At 47.2% G+C, this 23,734-nt stretch overlaps 3 protein-coding genes and 1 long non-coding RNA gene across 11 annotated transcripts in view; 2 read left to right on the forward strand and 2 right to left on the reverse strand.

The window, feature by feature from the left end:
* NPAS2 (neuronal PAS domain protein 2) overlaps nt 1-10,260 on the forward strand; it is a 109,696-nt gene extending 99,436 nt beyond the window's left edge. For all 4 annotated transcript variants that reach the window (XM_064439029.1, XM_064439023.1, XM_064439014.1 and 1 more), the window contains 5 exons: nt 3,529-3,723; nt 4,928-5,124; nt 5,627-5,719; nt 7,376-7,562; nt 8,761-10,260. In XM_064439029.1, coding sequence (XP_064295099.1) covers nt 3,529-3,723; nt 4,928-5,124; nt 5,627-5,719; nt 7,376-7,562; nt 8,761-8,952 — 864 coding nt within the window. In that variant the 3' untranslated portion in view covers nt 8,953-10,260. The remainder of the gene's footprint in view (nt 1-3,528; nt 3,724-4,927; nt 5,125-5,626; nt 5,720-7,375; nt 7,563-8,760) is intronic.
* On the reverse strand, nt 7,046-13,448 carry LOC135310634 (uncharacterized). 2 transcript variants are annotated; one of them, XR_010370709.1, is made up of 2 exons: nt 13,320-13,448; nt 7,046-9,363 (listed from the first exon to the last, which is right to left on the reverse strand). It is a non-coding gene; the product is annotated as an uncharacterized LOC135310634 (long non-coding RNA). The 2 variants fall into 2 exon arrangements; XR_010370710.1 differs by having other exon boundaries at nt 13,317-13,400.
* RPL31 (ribosomal protein L31) lies at nt 13,382-19,614 on the forward strand. 3 transcript variants are annotated; one of them, XM_064439054.1, is made up of 5 exons: nt 13,382-13,467; nt 14,170-14,286; nt 15,886-16,011; nt 18,917-19,029; nt 19,545-19,614. In XM_064439054.1, the coding sequence occupies exons 2-5, from the start codon at nt 14,180-14,182 to the stop codon at nt 19,574-19,576; spliced, it is 378 nt and encodes a 125-aa protein (XP_064295124.1). In that variant the 5' UTR covers nt 13,382-13,467; nt 14,170-14,179; the 3' UTR covers nt 19,577-19,614. The 3 variants fall into 3 exon arrangements, with proteins under 3 accessions (XP_064295124.1, XP_064295144.1, XP_064295134.1); XM_064439074.1 differs by having other exon boundaries at nt 13,444-13,515; nt 14,157-14,286; XM_064439064.1 differs by having other exon boundaries at nt 13,448-13,518.
* A 571-nt stretch (nt 19,615-20,185) lies between these two features.
* TBC1D8 (TBC1 domain family member 8) overlaps nt 20,186-23,734 on the reverse strand; it is a 53,875-nt gene continuing 50,326 nt past the window's right edge. For both annotated transcript variants that reach the window (XM_064439001.1, XM_064438993.1), the window contains exons 18-20: nt 23,252-23,341; nt 23,016-23,116; nt 20,186-21,168 (exon numbers count right to left, since the gene is read on the reverse strand). In XM_064439001.1, coding sequence (XP_064295071.1) covers nt 20,707-21,168; nt 23,016-23,116; nt 23,252-23,341 — 653 coding nt within the window. In that variant the 3' untranslated portion in view covers nt 20,186-20,706. The remainder of the gene's footprint in view (nt 21,169-23,015; nt 23,117-23,251; nt 23,342-23,734) is intronic.

Raw genomic sequence — 23,734 nt, forward strand, 5'->3', positions numbered from 1 at the left:
GGGAGTGCCGTAGGCTGTCTGAAAAGGGGGAAGTGTTCTCCGTTTTTCCCTCGTTAGCTGATGTATTAGCATATCTTCCCCACTGGTTCACTCCCTTCCACACAGAAGCGTACAGGTAGCTCTGCGGAGAATTAAGCCCCATTTCCATTTCCTTCAGAGATCTTCAAACCTGCAGTGCAGCAGTCCACCAAGAAACACTTTCCTAAGTGAACAGATGTTGAGCACTGTAGTCTGTGTTAGAAACTTTCCAAGAGCCTTGTGTGATGAAAGATGAAACTAGAAGGAGGGTTGTGGGCCCTGAACAAAAGTGTTCAAAACTCCATTAAATCCCTGTTACTGCTTTTCCTGACAAACAAAAGTACGAAGGACAGGAGCAGCAAGAGTAACCTTAGAAGTCTGAAGGATGCTGTGCCTGCTCCAGATTTGAACAGTCTAGCTAATGAATTGCGGATGGGGAGGAAGGCAGAAGTGCTGAGCTTGAGCAGCCTGCAAGAACTACAAATGAGACCGTCCACAGCCACCCATCATTTGCAAACCAGGCTCCCTTCGAAGTCAGTGAATCTCAGCTTCCCAGTGCGGTGCTTCTCATCTTTCCGTATCTCACATAAAGAAAGAGTCTTGATGTCTGTAATGATGAACCCGAAGGCCACAATCCCCTGATTATCCAAAGGACAGGTAGAGTCAAAGAGCCATTTTACTCACGATGTCTTGCCAATGTGATTCATCCATTAGCTGTAGGGACCATCCGTCTCGGAATGAGGGGGCAGCAGTGTCGCAGGGTCCCTCCCCTCCCTCGCTGCTTTGCTGCGTATGTTAACAAGCTGGCCAATTAAAAAATATTTGTAAGATGCTTCACTGACCTTGCAGTCCACAAAATCAGCCACGAAACATGTCATTAGCCGCAGTGCAGTTAGGGGGCTGCTAATTTATCTTCTTGGATTTGCTCAGATTGGGAAAGATTTCATTCATTATTAGGGGGTTTCCGTTGTTACTGAAAGCTGCCATATTTCAGTGTTTCAGGGGAATTCAGGCAGGACTATCACAAAAGAGGCACATTTTGAAAAAACACCAGTGAGTTTTGTACAAATGAAGCATGTCCTTTCTTTTAGGCTTAACTAGCAGGTAGAAATTCCACGCTTCGATCCCCTCTCAGGTTGACTCTTGTTTTGATGAGGCATCTTGTGTCTTCCAGTTCTGCAGGGACATGGGTGAAATGGCACCATCGCTTCCTGCCCTGAGCTTGTTTTTTCCAGGACATGTATGTTCAGATGGTAATAATGCTGGCTGCTTTGGCCATTGTAATGCAAGAGAGGGTCCCTAGGTATGAAACACTCAGAGCCCTCTCAGGGTACATGAACAAAATTGGTTTACCAGGATAAACCTGGTTGTAAATTTATAGTGTGTTAGCTGCCAACCATTAACTGTGCGCGTTCCTACCCAGTGGCACACTCTGGTAATTGCAAAGTAGGTTACTCTGCTTTCTTTCAAGGATAAGCTCCTCAGCCTTCATCTGGAAGTAAGGCACGCACACAGGCAGAGTAAGTCATATGCCACAAGTTCACGCCCTGCCTGACATTCGCATCGGTAGATGCTGACTTTGCATTGGATGAACTTAGTATTTCCCCAGCACTGTGTGCCATGTGCAGGGAAGACACTTAAGATAATCCTCCTACAGGTCTTAATTTGTGGCGATCTGGTGAGTACCAGGGGGCTCACACTCCCCATCACATTTTTGAAACAACTGCTTGCTTTACCTGTTTTGAATTTTGTATCAAGTGTTTTATATAAAATTTTATATCAATGGTGACCAGTTTAATTGCTAGAGCTAATCAAGTTCATTTACCAAACATGTCCAAAGTTTAGCTTCTATATATAGCAAATAAACAAGAAAATGAATTTTCATAATTTCTGTCTTTGATTTATTCATAATAAGACCTATTTACTTGGCAGTAGTTGCAAGACCATCTGTCTTTCTGATATGTAATGCCTCCAAACTCGGTGAGCAGTGTTTTTAAAAGAAAACACTCAGAGCTAGTTTCAGACCTGCTGTGAGGGGCCCCAACTCTGTTACTTGACCCATTTATTTCTATCAGACATCTTTGAGATGTGGTTAGCCTACAGCACCTGAAACAAGCCGTTGCTTTAGGTCTGTTAACATTTTCATTAATTGCCCCCCTCTCTCAGCTGATTAATGTAAGCTTTGTCTGTACCTTTTCTCTGAGTAAAATCTTGGCACGGAGAAATTCATTAAAAATTTAGCATATTTAAATAAAAACCACATTTTAAAAGCTAGATAAATAAGTACAAATATGATGGATCAACCCATACTTACGCAAAGAAAAGCAATGCATTGTGCCAGTCCTTTGGAGAAAAGTATGGTTTTTTTCCAAGAAAAATTAGACAGGACTTGATAGTTTAGGGAATTGTTAATATAGCAATAAGCTGCAGAAAGGTGTACTAATTACCGGGCGTACCTCAGATGTATTGCTAGGCATGAGACTGATGGATGAGTAATGAAGAGAATAATTGTGATTCTGATTTCATTTAAACTCTAAGTAGCTCCACTCAAATTAATGGAGTTCCACATGTGTAGCAGCGGTGCGGAATCAGAATCAGAATCAGATCCAAAAATGCCTTTAACTACCTGGGATCCGTACCTCCGTACGGTCCTTGGTGGCGAGAGACTAGCTTTGAAATGCTGCGACGATAGCTTGTAGCATTAATAATTCATAGTTTTAAAAGGCGCCTTTTTCCGCTGTACAGCTATAATAAAGGAAATAGCCCCTAGAAAAGCAAAAATTCCCAAGCCCTACAACTTTTAAAGAAGAAAGCCTCATCTTGCAATGCAGGTGTGGAGAGTACATCGTTTACAGAAACACTAACAGAGGAGCTGCTAGCTCTTTTGCACAAGTCAAATGCATGGCACGGTTAGGAAGAACACGGGGTGACAGCTACCTGATGGGAAATCAGATAAATGGCAGTGACTGTCTGTTTACACATCTTCTCAATGATAAGGACACGGCCATTCAACACGGACAGCTCTGGCCTGACCGTGGCCTCATTAAAAACATTCGGCAACCCAACTCTATGTAAGGTGTTGAATTTCCAGAGACAAATTCAAAAGCAGCCCTGTCTGAAAGGCAGGCTGATTTTGTTGAAAGGAGAAATGAAAGGACTGAAAAGACATGGAGTTACTCTTTTCTCTCTGGTCAGGGTGCCCCAGAACACGATGAACATACAGGGTACTGCTCTTACGTGGGCTGTGCCTGCCCCACGGAGGGAGGACTTGTACCTTCAGGAAACATTTCACGAGTAATGAGTGCACTTGCAGAACAAGAAGCCAAGAAACTAGAGGCAGCAGAACTGTTAATGGAGGAAAGAGAGGTGATTTCCAACTAACAGTAAACGAATAGTGAATCCAGAAACATGATAACTTTATTTTAGAATATATCTTTGGATATAATTCTGTCGCCTTCATTATCCAAGATAGCTGGGCTACGTAAATAAACACTCCCCCTTCTTTTCCAGATGTTCCTGCAGCAGCCGATGGTGTCCCTGAGCTTTAGCAATACTCCGCAGCCGGAGCCACAACAGCCACAGCAGAGGTCAGGGGCCATCTCTCAGCAGCAACTTGTCCCCAGTCCTCAACTTCAAGGGCAAATTGCATCTTCGCAAACAGCGAACCAGCAAGCACTGAGAGAAGCAAGCGTGATATCGAGCCAGGTAATCATTTCATTGAATAGAGGAGCATTTACATGGAAAGAAGACACTGGGCTGTTACTTAACGAGCAAGTAAAATCATGTCAGTCCTGTAAGCAGTGCCTTTGCCTTTCCTTCCCTGTCCTCCTCTACAGGGCAGCCCATATCAAGGGTCTCCCTGTAGCATTTACTTTACCTTAAATCCCTTTTTTAAGGCCTCAGCTGGGAGGGTTACTTGAGCAGCTGTTTCAGCTTGAAAACTGAGCAGGGGGGAATGTAAAAGGTGTGGATGACTTACTGTTCTTCAGCTGACCTGGAAAGAAACCTGACCAGACCACACTGGAACCCAGCAATAGTGGTGCCAGCAGTGCCACCTCTCAAAATAAGCTTTACCCCTGCTTGCTCCCCAAATGTGGCCGGACGCCACCAACACAGTGAAGCCTGTCTGCTGTGGTGGCACACAGCTGGAATAAACACTGAGATTTGTGTGAGACGCCCAGGTTGTGAGCATAGCAGATTCCTGCACGGGGAAATAAAGGTCAGCCTGAGTTAGTAGTAACGGAGGTCTGTGAAAGCTGGTATGATTGGCACGGGATGTTTTTTTTTCTTGTTGCCGGTTTCTCGGCATTTCCAGTTTTTGCTCTTCCACCCACCTGTTGTACGTACATCCCTTCACAGAAAACTCAGCTCCTGTTTCTGCTACCCGAGTGTGCGGCAAACAGAGCTGTAGCAGTATCATCAGACCCCTCAGCTGTAGGCTTTTAACCTCCTACATACCTGTATTATAATGACTCTATTAAAATAAAAAGAGTGCCTGTATTATCAATAGGAAAAAAACACTTTTTTTTTTTCTTTAGTAAGGTTTGCTCCCATCATTGGGTTTTTACGCATTTAGCGCTGATCGCACCGAACCCTGCTCGTGTCTCGATGGCGTCTCGTTGCTCTCCCCGACGGCACGACCGTCGGGCGGCTTTGCTCGGGCCCCAAGGGCCTTGCAGGCCGGTGGGGCAAAGCGCGGGGCCGGAGCGGGTGTGGCTGCGGGAAGGCTGCCGTTCCCTGTACCCCGACAGCCGCCGGCCGGGCGCGTCGCCCGCTGCTAACGGCGGCCGCGCCCCCGCCGCGCCGTCACGGTCCGTGCCTTCAGGCCTCCTCCTCCACGCAGCGGTGGCGGCCGCGCTGGAGTTTCGCTCTCTCTCTCTCTCCCCCCACCCCGCTCCCTCTCTTCCAGGGCCCGAAGGCGGCGAGGAGCGCGGACCCGGCGCCTGGCGGTGGCCGCCCCCCCCCGCCCCGCGCCGCCGCCGCCGCCCCGCCGTTCGCCGCAGCCCCCGCCGCCGGCGGCACCGCGGCGCCCCCTGCCGGCCTCCCGCGGGGCGGCACCCCCGGCCCGCCCGCCGCCGCCGCCTGCGGCCACGACCAGCAGCTCAGGTACGGCCCGGCCCGGCCCGGCCCGGCTCGGCGCGGTGCGGCTCGGCCCGGCCCGGGGGGCGATGCGGCTCCAGGCCTGCGCCCTCCCCGGCCTGGCCTCGGCTCCCGCCGCTGCGCGGGGGGATCCCGGCGCGGGCTCGGCCTGCGCGGCCACGGCTGTCGCCCCCCCCCCCCCGCCTCCCAGCGCCGCGATGGGGGGTGTCTCCCGTTCCCCTTCGCTGGCTCAGGCTCCCCTGGGCGGGCGGTGGAGAAGGGCCAAGGCCTTGGCAAAAGAAATCACGCTCTCCCGAGGTCCCGGCGCCCACCCCACCGGGGAGGGCATGCCCTGCCCCGGTCCCCACCCGGCGGCGCCCAGGACGCGCCTGCCGCGGGCAGGAGCCGAGGCTGGATCTCCTAACGCTCATCCTTGCGCCTACGGAAGCGTCCTCTTTCTGTTGTCAAAATTTGTGCGGTCCTTCTGTTACAGCAATGCCACTTTTTTTTCCTTTTTTCCACGCGCCAGGCTGTTGCTCAGCCAGCCCATTCAGCCCATGATGCCCGGGTCCTGCAACGCAAGACACCCTTCAGACCTCAGCATGGCAGGATCCCAGGCTAAGTACGTGACTTGTCAGAGATAAAGCATCAGAGTTGCCTTTGAGGGCAAATAGCCGTCCCTAGTAAGATGACGAAGCAGTTATAAATATCGGGAACGCGTGACCGTGCTGAGCCTGCCTTCCAGCGTCAGGGTCAGCCTTACCCAGCCTGGTCACATCAGCAAGGATGACAGAGAGAAACACAGCATGCCGGTGGCGTTTTAACAAGCCAAGGCCGGGGGAATTTTTCTCCCTCACATGCTGCTTGCTTCACCGCTGGAATTTCTGACCCACTGAAGTGAGTGCGAGAGAGAAAGCCGGCACTGGCCCGGCTGAAACGGCCGGTGCCAGGGGAGCCCCCGCGCTCTGGGCAGCGAGGCGCTGGCGTAACGCCCGTCGAGCTACGCCTGCTCTGCACCAGCAGAACTGAAGGAACCAACAGGCCCCTGCGCCTGAGTGCTCCCGGAAAAGCTGCTGAACAAACCACCTCGGTGATTTGTCTCCTCAAAACTTGGATAAAGAAGCAGAAAATGTGGGTCAGAATAGGCCTCTTTTTTTTTTTTTTTTTTTAACCTGTCACTGTACCTAACTGTGAACTGCGAAAAGAACAGGCAACTGTTCTTTAAAACTGTTGCTTTACAAGTAATTCTGTATGTTGCCTCGGGAATGCAGGTACGCAGTACTGTTTTTTAAACATCGCTATTGTTGTTCAAGATTATCTTGAGTTAAATTTGTCAACTTTAAATACACAGCATTTTAGATCTGCTTTTAAGCATCTAAATAAAAGAGGCCTGACTTGCAAAGACACATCTCCCAGTTCATGTAGGCTTCCTGACTCATGGCACCCTTTTTTAGGAGCTCATATCCCAGTACAAGTACCCAAACCGTAGCATTTCTGACTAACCCCTGATGTTGAACAGCTGTTGAGCGAACACACGCCACACTATGATCTCATCACCCACTGCAGGATAAACAGATTTCGGCTGGGCTGGCAATAGCTGCACTGCGGTTTTGCCCGCAGCCTTCTGCAAAACACCACACATTTAAGTTTTGCTATGCAAAAGCAGACTAGCAAGAAGAGCAGAGTATTTTGTTTCTGTCCCATCCCTCACTCCGGAGGACTTCTAGAGGCTTCTCTTCCTACAGCGTGGCTCACAGCAATGGGAACTGCTGACCAAACTTGGCAGTGTAGTGTGTATGTGAGCGGCTTAAAAAGCAATCAACCTTAGCCGTCTTTCTGCAAGAGATTACCACCGCACAGGCAGTTGCAGGGCAGCAGAGGCAGCAGAACGGGAGGAGTATTCACTTCTCTGGCCCTGTAGTTGAAAGCTCAGCATATTAAGACAGAATCAAAGGCCGTTTGGTTTAACAAGCCTGGGACGTGAACGCTGTGGCTGAAGAGAAGGCACACATAAACCAGAATCTTTAATGAACCTAAATTATGGTCTAGATTTTGAGGTGAAGTGTATTCTGCCCTCCAAGTCCAGCTCATGCAGAGTAAGGGATGTTTTCCCGTACCGTGCTGCCGACGGTGCCATCATTCATATTAGCAGGTCCCCTGCCCTGGAATCCTTTATTAGGAATTATTTAGGAAGACTAGGGGCTTCCATCCCTATCCTAGGAGAAGACTTTTGCTTCCAACAGTTTGTTCTTGATTGTTCTGCCTCTTTCTTCCACAGGTATTCTCAAACCCAACAAATGTTTCAAAGTTTGGAAGTGCAGACTTCCAGCAGCAGCTCTCCAATCATACTGATGGGACAAGCAGTGTTAAACCAAGGGTTCGCCACTACGCCTCCTTCCCAGCCATCCTCTCTGCCACCTATGCAACTCCAGCACCAACAGCATCAGCAACAACGCTACCTGCAGGTAGGACAGGACAAAGAGGGAGATGTTTAAAATGTACATGAAGAGTAATAAGGCGAATGGGCTGCAAAAACAGGCCTCCAGCTTCCAGTGGGAGCCTGATCATGGTACAAACGGCCATTTTAGAGATAGTAAAACGTGCAAGATGCTGATACAGTGTCGTGTACCCTTCCAGTATAGCAAGGGAACAGTGAGAACAGTCAGAATATTTAAAAGGAAATTGCTAGTTCTGTACACTGCAAACGTAATCAGATTATCCTGGATATATTTAAAGTGTATTTCTATACAGAGAAAATTGCTGCCTTAGGATTTATTCTGTACTCTTTATTCGGTATAAAATTTGCTTAGTTTACAAGTCAAAAGATTACTTTTAATTACCAGCATTGACATAAAATGAGATCTGGATCAGATATCTGGATCCCTTCAGTAAATTAACATATTTTCTCAACTCCACAAGACAAAGAAGATAAACTGGAGCACATTGCCTGGAAGAACTAGGTGATTTGAAGATGTAAAAATACTTTTTTTTTTTTTTACCTAGTTCAACACATAGTAAAGTCAAGGGAAAGGTGGGAAATGAGGTGTCTCTGTATTAACTCAAAAAGGAGCTGAACTGAGTCTGTAAAACATGATCACATAACCACTGGCATCATTGAAAGAGTATCACCAACCTCAAATGATTAAACTCTTGTTATTGAAATGAAATCCTTATCATAGCTGAGAATTAATCAAAAAAAAACTGTGGCAGATACTGTTCCCAACAAAACCATCTGCAAAATTCATATTGGCTTCACCACTGCAAGGTCACACCCTGCTGTAAACTCACAAAAAGGAAGGGCTAGAAGAGACAGCATGAGGTACACTAGGATCCTGTTTAATTTTTGTTTCATTTCTATCATCCACCCGTGTCATTTCTGACACGTTCTCCCACTCTGTTCATAAACGGCCTTTTCAGGATAACCTGCAAACCCTAGGCAGTGCATTCCTACTAGAAAACCTTTCACAATGCCTAACTGTAATGTTCTTCGTTGCCATTTATGACCACTCCTTCTAGCATTAGGTAAGCTAAGCCCATGCCAAACAGCCCCAGAAATAAAAGCCAGCAAACAAGTAGTATTTTTAAGCACCCTGTACCTTGAGGACGAACAGCTATAACATGTGAAAGAATCGAACACCACGGTGAGTTTTATTTTATCTGTAGGTGCAAACACCAAGTTCTTTGCACAATGAGCAACCCGATTCTTTGCTCCTGCCCTCTTACTCGCCACAGCAAGGAAACATGGGGTATCATCAGACAGCGCAGCAGCAGCAGCAGCAGCAGCAGCAACAACTAACATCAAGAAGAAGCAATAGCTTATCAGAATCATCAAATTTACCACAGCCACTGCGATAGAGTCCCACCAGCACAATCAATGCACGATTAGCTTTAACCAATGGGCACATGGGGCAGAAGAGAATGACTTTGTACTTACTGTGTTGGCTTTTGCACAAGCATTTCTTTCAAAGCTGTATGACAGAAGTACGCCACAGCGCGTGGACTGCCACAGGCAGCGCATTTACGGCATGCTGGATTCAGTTTGCACTGGCTCGTGAGCACAGTACGTACTGACAGAGCAAAATAAAAAGGAACACTACCCTGTGCAGCCTCCGTCATCGACGGGTGCGCAGGAGGAGGCGCTCAGTCGTGGCGTGTCACTCTGAAAGCTATCTGGCGATTCCAAAAGACTGTCGACAGACTCATGAGGTACTTGGCCTTCACTGTTTCGGTTCTTCTTTTGTGTATGAAAAGCACTGCGTCAAAGGTCTATTGAGGAGAGAACAAGAGATTATTTTTATTATGATTATTGTTATTATTTTGCACAACTGCACAGAGGACAAAACCTAGGCACTTTCTGTAAAGAGAAGTTAATTTCCTTATTCTTGTGGCCAAATTAGCACATCCAATGGAGGAGAAAGCCCAGTCATTGGTGAAGATGGTCTACAGCTCATAAACCTTGGTTTAGGATCTGAAAAGTATTATGCAGCTTACCCTAACTGTTCTTCGTTACTAAAAAACAAACAAAAAAGCCCACCCCCGCAACCCACACTGGACTGTTTTCTATATGGATTGTGATTGCAAAGGAGAACTCAAATTGTAAACACAATCACACAACTCTGCCATAGTACAACATGGATCCTTCTTCAACCTAACCAACTCTCCCACTGCAAGTCTGAGAAATATGCACTGTGTTTTGGCCCACTGACTCGGGATGCTGCAGACTATTACATATCTCTTTCATTATAACATTTAGGATGGAATTTTCCTTTGCAGGGGGAAAGAAATGCACTTTTCGCTTTTTTTGTATGTTTTCTGTTGATATGTTTCTAAGAAAGATTTTATGTAATTATTAAATAAAAAGTAGTGTATTGTACAGCTGTTGTAATAATGACCTATTTCTATATAAAATAAAATTATATGGAATTATGTGGAAATTATTTTGTATATGAAATATCAACTCATCTCACAAGTATAAAGATTGTGCTTGTGCTTTTTTGTGAGTGGATATTTTGTAATAAACTAATGAATTAGAAATGTTTTTGTGAAGGGAACTACTGTTTCATGCTATATACAACGCAAACTATTATTTTTTTCCATTTAATGATGGACAGTTGTCTTTATTTGTAGAATAAAATAAAATAGCCAGAAGGCTTTATTGCAGGACTTGCACACATTTTCCTGTGGCTGTTCAACTATGTGTTTCACTTGAGATTGTTAATAATAGCCGTAGCCTGGCAAGGCGTTTGGGTGTTTGGCACCCGGTTAGCAAAACCAAGTGTTATCCTAGGGGATCTTTGTCATGGCACAGACGAGAATGACAGCTGAGGAAGTTACATTAGCTGCTAGCCAAGACAGCTCGTTTTAAGCTCCTTTAAAACTTTAAATACCTCAGGCAGCTCTGTACTTCCAACGAATCAGTTTTAGATTAGGACAAAACAGGTGGTTTAAAGAATGGTTTGACCCAGCACATACCTGGGCTTTGGTCCAGCTTCAGTGTTTTAAGACATCTCTGCCAGAATTGCTACCATGCCCATGCTGTAGACAGTCTAGTTTCCACTTTGGCATCCTTGTGGAGACTCTTTTTCACATTAAATTCAAATTGCCTACAGGATGGAGCAGCCAAGGTACAGGTCTGCTTTCCCTCTTCTGCAGAAGCAGCAACCTCCAACACAGAACGAGCTGGGTAACTCAGCATAGCAAAGGTATCACTCACTGCGGCAAGACTGAAAGGGGATGGCCCTCAGGGCAGCTTGCAGCCACCCAAGCCGGCATTAGAGCGCAGACCCCGCCACCCTTCCCACACTTCAGTACCAAGGATCACGTCGTCAGGGCCCCACGTGTTCAGCTCTGGTTTCTATGCCATGGAGGAACAATGAAGATAATTGGGCCAGGAGCTGAAAGGCTAAAAGTAAACTTTCGGGGAAAAAAAAAAAAGTTTATTTGCCCTGAGTTCTGAAAAACCTTCTTTAAAAAAAGCTAAAATTCTCCTGGAGAAAACCCACTGGCAAAGTGACCCTGCTGCTTCCACAGTAAGACTGTCTGGTAGGGCTGATGGGCGCATGCATGTTTCAGTCCTTTCGATCCCTTTGTTTTACTTCATTGGAGGAAGATGAGGGAATCAAGTATCTGGTCTCTAAGAAAGTGTTTTTACTGCTAACGTCAGGTACCAGTCTGAGTTAGACTGCTCATCTCTTTAAACTCTGGCATTCAGTAAAGAAAGAGTTACCCCATCAGATGAAGATCAGAGAGCTAAACCCTAAGGTGCTTTCACTTGCCATCTGGAGGAACCTCTCTTTCCATTAACTATAGAAAAACTTAGTGAAGGCCAGGCATCTAAGTTAGAGGCTAACTTCAAAAATGCCACCCACTCCTGTAAGAGCTTATTCTGGGAAAGGGGAGGGGAAATTTGTCTGTTTGTAAGCCAAGAACATGCAGGAAAGAGGTAATGAAGAAATGTGAGCACCTCAGAGAAAATACCTGTGGAAGCAGCACTTGATGGATGTCATGGGAAGAGAAAATTCCTTTAAGCATTTGTTTTACTCTCGGGGATAGTTTCAATACACCCACATCCCCCCTGACTGCCAGTGGGTATGTCCAAACCAAGCTCAGCCTCAGAGCAAACGCTCTTTGTTTGCTACTCTCTGCAAAGTAGTAACTTGCTGGTTGCACTAAAAACCACTCTCTTTCTAAAACCAGCAGTACTCTTTAAGTGGTTAACAGTGAGAAGCTGTAAATCAGGTGGGGTTGCCTTTCAATAAACTGGCTTATTGTACTGTTTGGGAAGAGAGAGAGCACTTGCAAGAACTGGTCTACGTCAATAGCTAGTTTTTCACATCTAATTTCTCCCCTGTACACTCATTCTGGTTTTGGATTATAGAATCATAGAATTATAAAGGTTGGAAAAGACCTCCAAGACCATCAACCCAACACCTCCACACCTCCTAAACCATGTCGTGAAGTGCCACATCTACAACTTTCTTTGAACACTTCCAGGGATGGTCACTCCACCACCTCTCTGGGCAGCCTGTTCCAATGCCTCACCACTCCTTCAGTAAAGAGATTTTTCATAATATCCAACCTAAACCTCCTCTGACACAACCTGACGCCATCACACAACTTGAGGCCATTTGCCGTACTTGCTGCCTGTTGCACGTGCAATGCAACGCCAGCCCTCTCCATCGAGCTAGGCTGTTGTTCCAATTCATTACAGTTGAAAAGATATGCCTCATTCCAACACCATCACTTAGCTCGAGTCATTTTTCCAGGCAGGCGGCCAGAGTTCATTGGGTTGGAAGGGACCCTTAGAGGCCATCCAGTCCAACCCCCCTTCAGTGAGCAGGGACATCTTCAACTAGATCAGGTTGCTCAGAGCCCCGTCCAGCCTGACCTTGAGTTTCCAGGGACGGGGCATCTACCAATTCTCTAAGCAACCCATGCCAGTGTTTCACCACCCTCATTGTGAAAAAATTCTTCCTTATATCCAGCCTAAATCTACCCTCCTTTAGTTTAAAACCCTTGTCCTGTCACAACAGGCCGTGCTAAAGAGATGGACCCATCCTTCCTATAGTCCCCCTTTAAGTACTGGAAGGCCGCAATAAGGTCTCCCTGGAGCCTTCTCCAGGCTGAACAGCCCCAACTCTCTCAGCCTGTCCTCGTAGGTGAGAGGCTCCAGCCCTCTGACTATTTTCACTGCCCTCCTCTGGACCCGCTCCAACAGCTCCACGTCCTTCCTGTGCTGAGGGCCCCAGAGCAGGAGGCAGCCCTGCAGGTGGGGTCTCACCGGCGCGGAGGAGCGGAGGCACCGCAGAGCGCTGCCCCACGCCGCAACACCTCGTTTCCGCCTCAGGCGGAGGAGCCGCACGCCTCAGCACGCCGCCCCGCCGCCTGCCAGGAGCGCAGCGACCCCCAAGCCGAGCTCCCCGCTCAAGGCACCCCCCGAGGGACAGCTCGCTAAGCGGGGGCGCGGAGACGGGCGGCTCCCGGCGGCAGGGGCCGATCAGCCGCTCCCTGCTTCAGGGCTCCGGCACCGGCGCCCCGCTGAACCACCTCCGCGACCCGCCGCCGGCCCAGGCGGAACGGGCGGGGGCCGTCCGTGTCCCGTCCCCGCCCCCCACCCCACCCGGGACAAGCGGCCGCGGGGCCCCGCCAGTTCCCTCCCCGGTACCGACACACAGACCGAGACAGACCCAGCCACCCCCGCCACTCCCGCGCATGCGCACCACCTCCTAGCCGCGCTCGCTCCCTCCCTCCCCCCGCCGCACAGATCCGCTCCGGTTGGCGCCGGCGCAGTCGGTCGCCGTCCGCGTCCCGGAAGGGCTCCCGGCTCCCACAACCCCTTGCGCCCTCCTTTCCGGCCTGTGCCCGGGCAGGGTGAGTGGCGGCCCCAGGGGCTGGCCTGCCCCATCCGCCTCCATCCGCCTGGTGGGCACCGCGGCGCGGGGTTCCTCTGCCCGGCCCGGCGCGAGGGGGTACCGCTGGGCTCCCATCGGCTCCGTTCGGCCGGGCGGGGGCCCATCGCCCCGCTCCCCCGGGCCTGCGCCGGGACGGGCGGGGGCGGGGGCGGGAAGGCCCACCAGGCCCTCCCGGGGGTTGGGGGCTGCGGACCCTCCTGGGCCTCGGGGAGGGAGGTGGTGGGGGAGCCGCCGGCCGCCGGTACTGGGAAGGAGCCGCTCCGGCACCGCTATCTCCTTCCCGGGGCGGACCCAGCAGCCCGCCGGGGTGGCAGTGAAGAGGGACGGGGCTCGGGCAAAGGGAAGCAGGACTAAGGGGGTTGGTTTTAGGGGTGCTCGGGGATGGCCGGGAGCCCGGCGGCCTTGGGAGGTGGCCGAAGAGGCTCAGATGCGTTTTACGCTCCTGTCAGGGAGATGAGAGTAACGCGTTTGCGATGCTGGAACGTTGCTTAAAATCCGGCACTGGTGCGACCCCGGGGGTGAATTAATATTAAATTTAAGTTTCTGAATGTGGGAGCGGCGTGTCTCGTACGGAGCTGGGGACGGCGGGAGGAGGGACGGTGACGGGAAAGGCGTGAGAGAGGTTGGGGCGGCCTTTGACGGGTCCACGGGTGCTTTTCAGCGTTGCTCAAATGGCTCCTGCAAAGAAGGGTGGCGAGAAGAAAAAGGGACGCTCCGCCATCAATGAAGTGGTAACCAGGGAATATACCATCAACATTCACAAGCGGATCCATGGCGTGTAAGTTCCTGGGTTTTGTCAGTGAAGTCGGCATTATGTGAAGTGGCATTTGGAAGTCGGTTCGGTGGGTTTTAAACTGCACGAAACGACGGCTCTTAGTGGCATAGTTTAGTCCCTTGTCCTAAGCTGTGTCCCGAAGAGGCAGCGCTGTACCCGTGCAGACCTGTACTTGCAGGTGGCTTTCAGGACCAAGCTTGTTTGGTTGGTTTCGGTTTGGGTCTTTTTTGTGAGTGTTTCAGGACATAACTTGAAGTTAGAGCTATTTAACTCTGTGCACAGGTCGTCATTCTTTGCCAAGCGAAATTTAAAATTTAGCCCGCTATAGTAAGTTTTAGAAATTAAATATCATTGTAATCAAATGATTCACTCCATGCTTATCCTTGATTGTGTGAGGTGCTAATTGGGGTGTGACTTGAGTTAAACAATATTAGTTGTACATAGATGAGAGTAACTTTTCACTTGACAAAATGTCGAACTGTGTAGTAGTGAAGTGCTTGAGGGGACTTGTTGAGAAACTGTCCCCCTTTGATCCTCTCTGTGTGAGTATGACTGCAGTCACCTGGAAGAAAACTATAAACCATCAAAACAATTGGTGAAATTGCTGAAGTTAATGTAGAATAGGAGAGAAGCGAGATGGTGGACTGTCACAGAACTGGGTGAGGATGGGAGGCAGTGGTACTATTAAATGGCAGTAAGATGTTCTAGCCTTGCCTGCTGATTGTTAATGGCAATTAAGTCTATTCTTGATGATGATGATCCCACTATCCTCTTTTTTTGTGCGTGATCCTTTGCTCTCTCTAGGCATGAAGTACTAGGGGGGAAATACTTTTTTAAACGCTTGTCTTGCTTGTAATCACTCGCCCAGCCCCGACTTCCAGCACTAAGTATCAACAGTAGTGCACAAATAATACTAAATATAACCCACTGGGGGACCTTAGACCCTACTGATACTATAGTCGCGTGGCACAATGTGGGTATAATACCTACAGCAGAGCACTCACGGTGCATCTGTAAATTTCAGTGAAAATGCCCAGTCGTGCAGAATCTGTCCATAATAGGCACGAGACAAGCTATACCTGTAAAAAACCAGTTCTGCTGGTGGTCCCGTCATGACGATGCGAAGAAAGTAACCATCAAACACCATTTAGCAGAAGCTGTTACTCAGAATGGTATCATTTTTGTTCTTCTGCTGTTTATTTCAATACCGAACAGTTCCATCAAGTTTGTATTGCCGTTGTTGCACTGCTTTTTTCACAGCCCTCTCATTTAGAGTATCCGTGAAAGCTCTGATCTCTTTGGTAATATTGCAAGAAGTTTTCGTGTCAACATGTTATAAATAAGACTTAAGGTCAGGGAGATCTTGCAGTTGCAAAATTTTACTGAAATTATTTGACATATCTACATGTGGTTTCTATTAGGTGTAGATGTTAAAGTTAGCAGCTACCTGTCAGTAAAGGTCCGGTCACAGTATGATGCAGCTGTTGAACTGCTGGTGAATGCAATTCTTTCGATTGTATGTTTAGAGAACGTCAGTGGTTGAGCGCTGCAATAAGCGTCCAATGCTGACAGTTAAAGAAATTGCTCCTGTGTTTGTCCTAGGGGCTTCAAGAAGCGAGCACCACGTGCTCTCAAGGAAATCCGTAAATTTGCGATGAAGGAAATGGGCACTCCCGATGTTCGCATTGACACCAGGTTGAACAAAGCAGTCTGGGCTAAAGGAATAAGGTACGTTTCTGCAACTTTCCTTACTGGGTGAGAAAGAACCTTTTAACTGTATGTCGGGGTGAAGGACTTGGAAGGGTAGAAAAATGTGTGTTATTCTATCACTGTTTGCATTTTCTTTGCAAATGCTTCCTTTCTTACAACGGGCATGCCAGCCTAATCTTTCTGTCACCTCTTTGCTCTGGTCAGCTCCCTCACTACTTGCAGCAAAGCTTTGGTAAACTCTGGAATCCAAAGAACTTTTTAGTGCTACCTGCAGTCCCAGGCTAAGTACCTGGGATCTGTGTAATGGGTCTGAACAAGATTAGGTTTCAAAGCCTGCTGAACTGATAAATACTACACAAAGAAATAATGAGGTGTGTTTTAAATAGGGCCATTAATCTTGTCTTGAAAGTACAAGTAGTTTGGAGGCCAAAAAATGAAAATTTCTGTGAAATTGCTGCTACGGAGGCAGCTGATTTGGCATTTGATGTGTGTGAAAATGGTCCAAAGGGCACGGGAGGAGTGGGATCTCTTAAACCATAATAAAAGGTTAATCTGTAGGGATTAATAATGTGAGTGATACACTGGATATGCATGAAGCCTTGTTTTAAACCGTGTCTTCGAGAAAGTAGATTCCTGAGTCTAGCCTGTGACATGTTTGCCGTTCTTTACCTGGAGTTGTGTGTTCAGGCCAATCCTTCCTTCAAAAACAGATTGGGAAGATGGGACTAAGTTACGGGGTCTTCGGGGCGGGGGTTCTCTCACCTTCCTGTTGAGCCGTTCCAGTTCATATGCAATGAAGACGTAACAACTGAGCCAGGTGACAGCGTAACTTCAGAGCTTAGTAGTGAGGCTGCTGACCAGCACCTCCTTACTGACTTGTAGAAGTGCGTTCTGTGGAGCAGGGAGTCATCGCATCTATCTTTCCAGCACGAGTTTAACTGCAGTTTTCGTCCATTAGTTAGAGTAGATAACGTGCAAAAGTAAAGTATCTTCCTCTAGAAGGATCAGCAGAGGCTAAAATCACCCTGTCAGCTAGTGCGATAGTCAGTGAGCTGAGTAAAGTAGTGCAAAATGCTTTTGACTTGCTTCAGGGAGGTTGACTTGTTTTGACTTGATTCAAGAAATCACAGCAAGTTTGTGTGTCTTAATTACTGCATCCATCTGATTTAGTAACTCTGCTCTGAGAACAGCAAGGAGGAAGTTTCTTCTCGTATTCTGTGGAGCAGAGTACTCTGAGCAGGAGTTTCCCAAAATCCTGAGTTCATTTGAGGTGGGAGGTTACTTTAAAAATGGCGAGGACAGATAATTTTGTGCCTTCCCTCAGCAGCATATTTTAGGCAGTATTAGGGGAGGATGGTAAGCTGTGACATGCTGTCATGGTTTAGCTCCAGTCAGCAACCACGCAGCCGCTCACTCACCCTTTCCCCACCCCGGTGGGACGGGGGAGAGAATCAAAAGAGTAAAAGTGAGAAAACTCCTGTGTTGAGATAGAGACAGTTTAATAGGTAAAGCAAAAGCTGCGCACGGAAGCAAAGCAAAATAAGGAATTAATTCACAGCTTCCCACTGGCAGGCAGGTGCTCGGCCACCTCCAGGAGAGCATGGCTCCATCACGCATAATGGTTACTTGGGAAGACAAACGCCATCACTCTTTGAGGGGAGACATTATTGCTCTCTACAGCTACCTGAAAGGACGTTGTAGTGAGGTGGATGTTGGTCTCTGCTCCCAGGTCGCGAGCAATAGAAAGAGAGGAAATGGCTTGAAGCTGCATCAGGGGAGGTTTAGGCTGGATATTAGGAAAAATGTGTTTACTGAGAGAGTGGTCAGGCACTGGAACAGGCTGCCCAGAGAGGTGGTGGAGTCACCATCCCTGGAGGTATTTTAAGTACGTGTAGGTGTGGCACTTCAGGACATGGTTTAGGAGGCATGGTAGTGTTGGGTTGACGGTTGGACTTGATGATCTTAGAGGTCTTTTCCAACCTTACTGATTCTATGAATGTCCTGCCCTCCTTCTTCCCCCAGCTTTGCATGCTGAGCATGACGTCATATGGTGTGGGATATCCCTTCGGTCAGTTGGGGTCAGCTGTCCCGGCTGTGCCCCCTCCCAGCTTCTTGTGTGCCTGGCAGAGCATGGGGAGCTGAAAAAGGCCTTGACTAGTGTAAGCACCACTTAGCAACAACTAAAACATCTCTGCATTATCAACGCTGTTTCCAGCACAGATCCAAAATGTAGCCCCATACTGGCTACTACAAAGAAAAATAACTCCCAGCTGAAACCCAGATACTTGCCTATTACAAACAAAATTATCTAAGCAATTTAGTTGTGGTTCTGTGGGCTTTGTGAGGAAGAAATGTTGATTTTGTGCCCATAAACAAGATCTTGGCTCAGGTCTGACGCTCCCTAAGATTTCCGCAGGGCTTCTGGCAAACAGGCCGGGCAGTACACTGACTCTTGACAGGGGCCTCAGGCTTTGAGAACTCATTGTTGGGTTTTTTTTAAACTCAACACTTTCTATTTGAGTAAGAAGTGCTTGTTAGTAACAGCTGCTTGCTGATCATATTCACGCTGTGCTTCGTGATCCTCTTCATAGTGTATTTCCTGGATCAGTAGTAGTGGACCCATGGTGCACATCTGACTTTATGCTCCCACCAGATTATGGATTCATCTTATTCAAGGTTCAGTTAAACCGTACCTGCTCACTTTAACAAAACAAAGCAAAAAGTACAATCTCCAAGGTACAGGATTTTGCTCGTTATGATGCTGAGATAGAAACAATTGACTCATTGTATCTTCGCACAAATAGGCAAAGCTCAAAAATTCAGGGCAGGGCTAGTAACTGTGGCACAGAGAACTTTTTTTCTATGAATTAACATGTTTCAGTCCATTATTTCGTTGAAAATTAATCCGTCGTCTTCATTTTAGGAATGTTCCTTACCGTATCCGTGTGCGTTTGTCCAGAAAGCGCAACGAGGACGAAGATTCACCAAACAAGCTATATACGCTGGTTACCTATGTGCCAGTCACAACATTCAAAGGTAAGGTTGCGTGCCGTCTCTCTTCCTCCATGCCATGTCTTTCTGAACAAGTAGCAAAGCTTCTGCAGTGCAAAATTCAGATGGAAAGCATGCCGGAGGTGTCATAGTGCTGGCTGGAACTACCTCTGCTGTAGAGAACAGGGCTGCTGGCTTGTCTGATCGGCGTTTAGTGAAATAATCCTGTAAATTTTGAGGGAATAAAAAATACTGGCCATAGTTGTTACAGTAGCTTATGGTCTGTTTTCCTGAAGTACATCCTCTGTTTCAAAAGCTCAGTGAGGTTGAGCCTTTTCTGCTTATCTGAGAAGTACCATATTTACAGAATTAATTTAATATGAAGCTTTTGTTTTACTGTTTGGTGAAATACTTGCCTGTATATTTTGCTCTTCCAGGAGTAGATCAGCAAACTAGCTTTGAAACTGCAGGTGCACTTTCTTATGAATAATACATATATTACGTATACAAGAAGGGAATTGTCCTAGTAATACGAGGTGATACTATTTCTTGTTTTGCAGGTCTACAGACAGTGAATGTGGATGAAAACTAAGCTGATTTTCATTACAATAAAAAGGATAAAAAAGTTTATTCCTAAGTTGTTTTTTTTTCATCGTCCAAGTCTCTTCAGGCTCTCCTCCGTGAAGTGTTGAGCTGAACAGGTGACAAACTCTTAAAGTATCTTGCTTTCCTTGGGCTTGTACAACTGGTGTAATTTTCTTAATTGAAGATACCGTCGACTTCTGTTGGATGTGGATGGAATAAGGAGGAGATGCGAATGCCACCTACACAGGAACAAAGTCCTAGTGTCCTTGTTTTGTTCCTATGAGAATAAAGGGCCACTTCACAAGTATTTTAAGCTAAGGCTAAGTTTGTTTAAAAAAAAAAAACCAAACAAAACAACCAAACCTCCCCCAGCTGTCAGATCAATACTTCGTATGTGCAATTTCTTGTGGATAAAGTAGGCTCCCTGTGTGTGGTCCCCATGGGTCTCCTAGGCAGAATCAGTAGGCTTCTCCCAAACAAGTCTGCACGCTACACAGAAATGTGGGGTTCTGACCAGTGAATTAATGGTGAGCACGCTAGCTCAGGGAATTTGTTTAATGACTTGGGGACTAAAGGCACTTACCTTTCATAAATCAATAAATACTGTCAATGCAAGCCTAGTACAAAAAGGGTTTATTGAAAAGTGCATGTTTTCACAGACCAACATCAGAAGCACAGTCCATGTACACTTGACATTTCAGCAAGACATACAAACTGGAGTACAATCAAATATATTAAAATAGTTTCAATTACCAGCATTGAAACAGTTTTCAGTATTAGTGCAAAAAAGGCAACCCAAACAAACTATGGACAGTAGCTGAGAAGTGTTTTTCCCTGTTTAAAAAACAAACAAACAAAAAAAGGACACCTGGAGCCAGCCTCTGCTCTCTGTGTGCGGAAGAGGGCTTCAGTGTCTTTGCGCTGTAGACAGATGTTTCCTTTTACATTCAAAACAAGAACATAATTAATAGATCAATGGCACAAAACAAACCTACGCACCCTTTAGCTTTTAAAGCTCTTCAACTGAAAACCACAGGCCAACAAATTTTTTATCAGAAGTCCACTGCTAACTGAAAGCCTTTTACAGTATGTGCTTTGGCATAATTTCAGTGCATTTCGTTTTTGACAGATTCGCTACTACTGCGTGTTTAGTTTCGTATGCTCCCCCCGTGACTGGCAGCCCATTCCATTTGTTTTGAGACTATATTGATTTAGCTTTGCATTCTCAAGTTTTGGCTTCAGTTCTAAGGGTTTCTCAAAGAAGTTAACTAGTGACTGTTCAGTCAAGAGGGATGCTAAAATATGCTCGAAAGAGACAGTCCAGTCCCCTTCGGTCACAGGTGAAGGTTGAGAGTCTTTGTGATGAGGGGTCTTCACAGTGTCGGTAAAAACAGCATCCTGGTCTGAAGCAGAGGCCTCGGGCTGCAAGTCCTCGCCGAACTCGTCCGATCCACTCCCCAGGCTGATGCCTCTCTGTCCTACTTCTCCAATCTGAAGTAACAGCGTGGTCACAGTGGCAATGGCTTGATACAAATCATTCTCCTCTGGATCTTCGTGAAACATGCTGTACAAGGTTTTGCAGAACTGAATGAATTCCCTCTGTAAAGGATGAAAAAAAACTACAATCAACCTACTGAACAGCCGCGCTACGGGTAACGGCAGGAGCCAGGCGAGGGCACAGTACTGCCAAGGAAGGCAGAACGCCGCGCATACAGACTTGATCGCTTGTAACTTCTGCCTGTGTTTTGAAAAAAAATGTTAGCAAAGGGATTTCAGCCCCCACTGATGCTAGGAAACCTTGGTGCTGCAAATCAAAAAGGGAGCAGCAGGAAAGTATTTTGCTGCCTTGATGACAGAGATCAGGACCTGCCAGACAACCAAAGGGCAAGTGAGATACAGTGCAAGGGATTAAAAATCCCTTGGTGGAAAACGGGTGGCTGTTACACAGAACAAATTGCAACCAAAGTAGCCAGCCCCAGGCTTGTAAGCCAGTTCCTCTCTGCTGTTTCTCTCCATCTTTCCCTAGCTCTTCTAACAATAAAATGCAGGTATCTTTCCTGCCCAACCCCTTTCTCTCCTTCCTTCCCTGGCTCACCCATCACAGATGATTATCAGGCTATGAGAGGATGTTTCCATATCCTGTTACGAAATCGGTGAGCCCTCCAGTCATAGGATGGCTAATTCAGGCTGGAAGGGACCTCCAAAGTCCCATGGAGCGATGCCTTTATGAGGTTACGTGGCCCTGCTGAGCTGAAAGGCGAGGTACATGCCAACAGTTCAATACTTCATTTAGCAACGCCAGCACAGAAGGGATTCTGGGTGTAGTCCCATCTTTCTTTCCATGTCCCTACATTTGTTTTACTAATAACAGGACCCTTTTCCCTCCAGTAGATTTCCTCATGCCAACAACATGCAAAGTTCTACCAGCATAAAGGAGGACGTGGTAAGATGATCAGAGCCTTCAGCTGTCTTAATGCAGTTCTAGTCAGTGTTTGGCTATGATGGGGCAAGTCCCAGTTGGTGACAGGCTAAGAAAGAAGTTACTGGTTTTGTGGAGGGGAGGTCAGGGAAGGCAGAACAGCAGTTCGCATTCTTGGGAATTCTCTGGGCTTGGCAGGAGGGCTTTTTCCAGCCTCAACGAGCCTGTTTTCCAGCCTGTTATGCTGCAGGTAAGGGCAAGCCTGAAATTCTTCCTATTCGTCAGGCAGTCTGAGGCAAGGGAGCTGCTGGAAACGTGGCCGAGAGCTTTTAAACACGATGCCTGCTCCCTGGGTCAGAGTAGCCCAATCCTTCATTGAGACCACATCTGGAGTACTGTGTCCAGTTTTGAGCCCCCCAGTTTAAGAAGGACAGGGAACTGCTCAAGCAAGTCCAGCAGAGAGCTACCAAGATGATCGGGGGCTGGAGCATCTCCCTTATGAGGAAAGGCTGAGAGACCTGGGTTTGTTCAGCCTGGAGGAGAGAAGACTGAGGGGGGATTTCCTAAGTACCTATAAATACCTAAAGGGTGGGTGTCAGGATGATGGGACTGGACTCTTCAATAGCGCCCAACGACAGGCCAAGGGGCAATGGGCACAAGTTGGAACACAGGAAGTTCCACCTGAATATGAGGAAAAACTTCCCTGTGCGGGTGCCAGCGCAGTGGCACAGGCTGCCCAGGGAGGCTGTGGAGTCCCTTCCCTGGAGACATTCAAACCCCACCTGGACGCGTTCCTGTGCCCCCTGCTCTGGGTGTGCCTGCTCAAGCAGGGGGGTTGGATGAGATGATCTCCAGAGGTCCCTTCCAACCCCTGCCATTCTGTGATCCTTGGTATCTAAAGGACTGAATCTAAGCTCAGGCTTAAGTTACGCTTTCTCAGAAAGACCTAAATTGTTGTGTTTAGTTATTTCATTTTTGAGTGCTCTCTGCTTTTTAAAAAACAGACTATAGCACCTAGTATACATACCTGGCTCATTTTTGGCAATTCTTTTTCAGTTTTAGTATCCTTTTCTTTGGCTAGATCCTTCAGCATCTGCTTCAACTGCTTTTGGTAATCGACTGCATCGCCTTTTTTGGAACAGATGCAAAAAGGAGAATCAGTTGCTGGAGTAAATTGATGTTTCAAAGTAAAACCCAGAGAGTGGAGATAATGGAGCTGGTTATCTCATATGCACACGCATTAGAGTACCATTTTGGACATACCATTTGCTTTTCCAATGACTAGTGGTCTTGAAGTCGACAGCAAAGGATTCTTTAACGGTGACTGGCTGTCGCGTTCATTTTCTGTGAGAGCTAGCCAAGAAAAGTAAAAAATGTAGTGATCAATCTTTCCAAAGCTGCTTAATGGTTATTTATGGTTTTAAAATTTACATATTTGAAGAAAGCAAAATAATTGGGCAAAGATGTTTTTAAACAGTACTTCATTAAATCATACTGTAAAATTATGTTAATGTAAGTAAGACTGGTGCTGCAGTGAGAGAGTTGGAAGTTTGCCAAGAATGGCACATTTAATTAAAAACTTTGCACAGAGAAACTGCCACAGAATTTTGTCACCTAATCAGAACTGGATCAAGCTGTGATAAGGAGAATTCTACTCTCCACGGAGCACCAGAAATGTTATTCCAGTTCAATATTTTGTCTAGAAGTAACCACATAATTGGCTGCAAAAGATCTCTGAATGCAGCA

The sequence above is a fragment of the Phalacrocorax carbo genome, chromosome 1 (assembly GCF_963921805.1).
Source record: "Phalacrocorax carbo chromosome 1, bPhaCar2.1, whole genome shotgun sequence".
Lineage (NCBI taxonomy): Eukaryota > Metazoa > Chordata > Aves > Suliformes > Phalacrocoracidae > Phalacrocorax > Phalacrocorax carbo.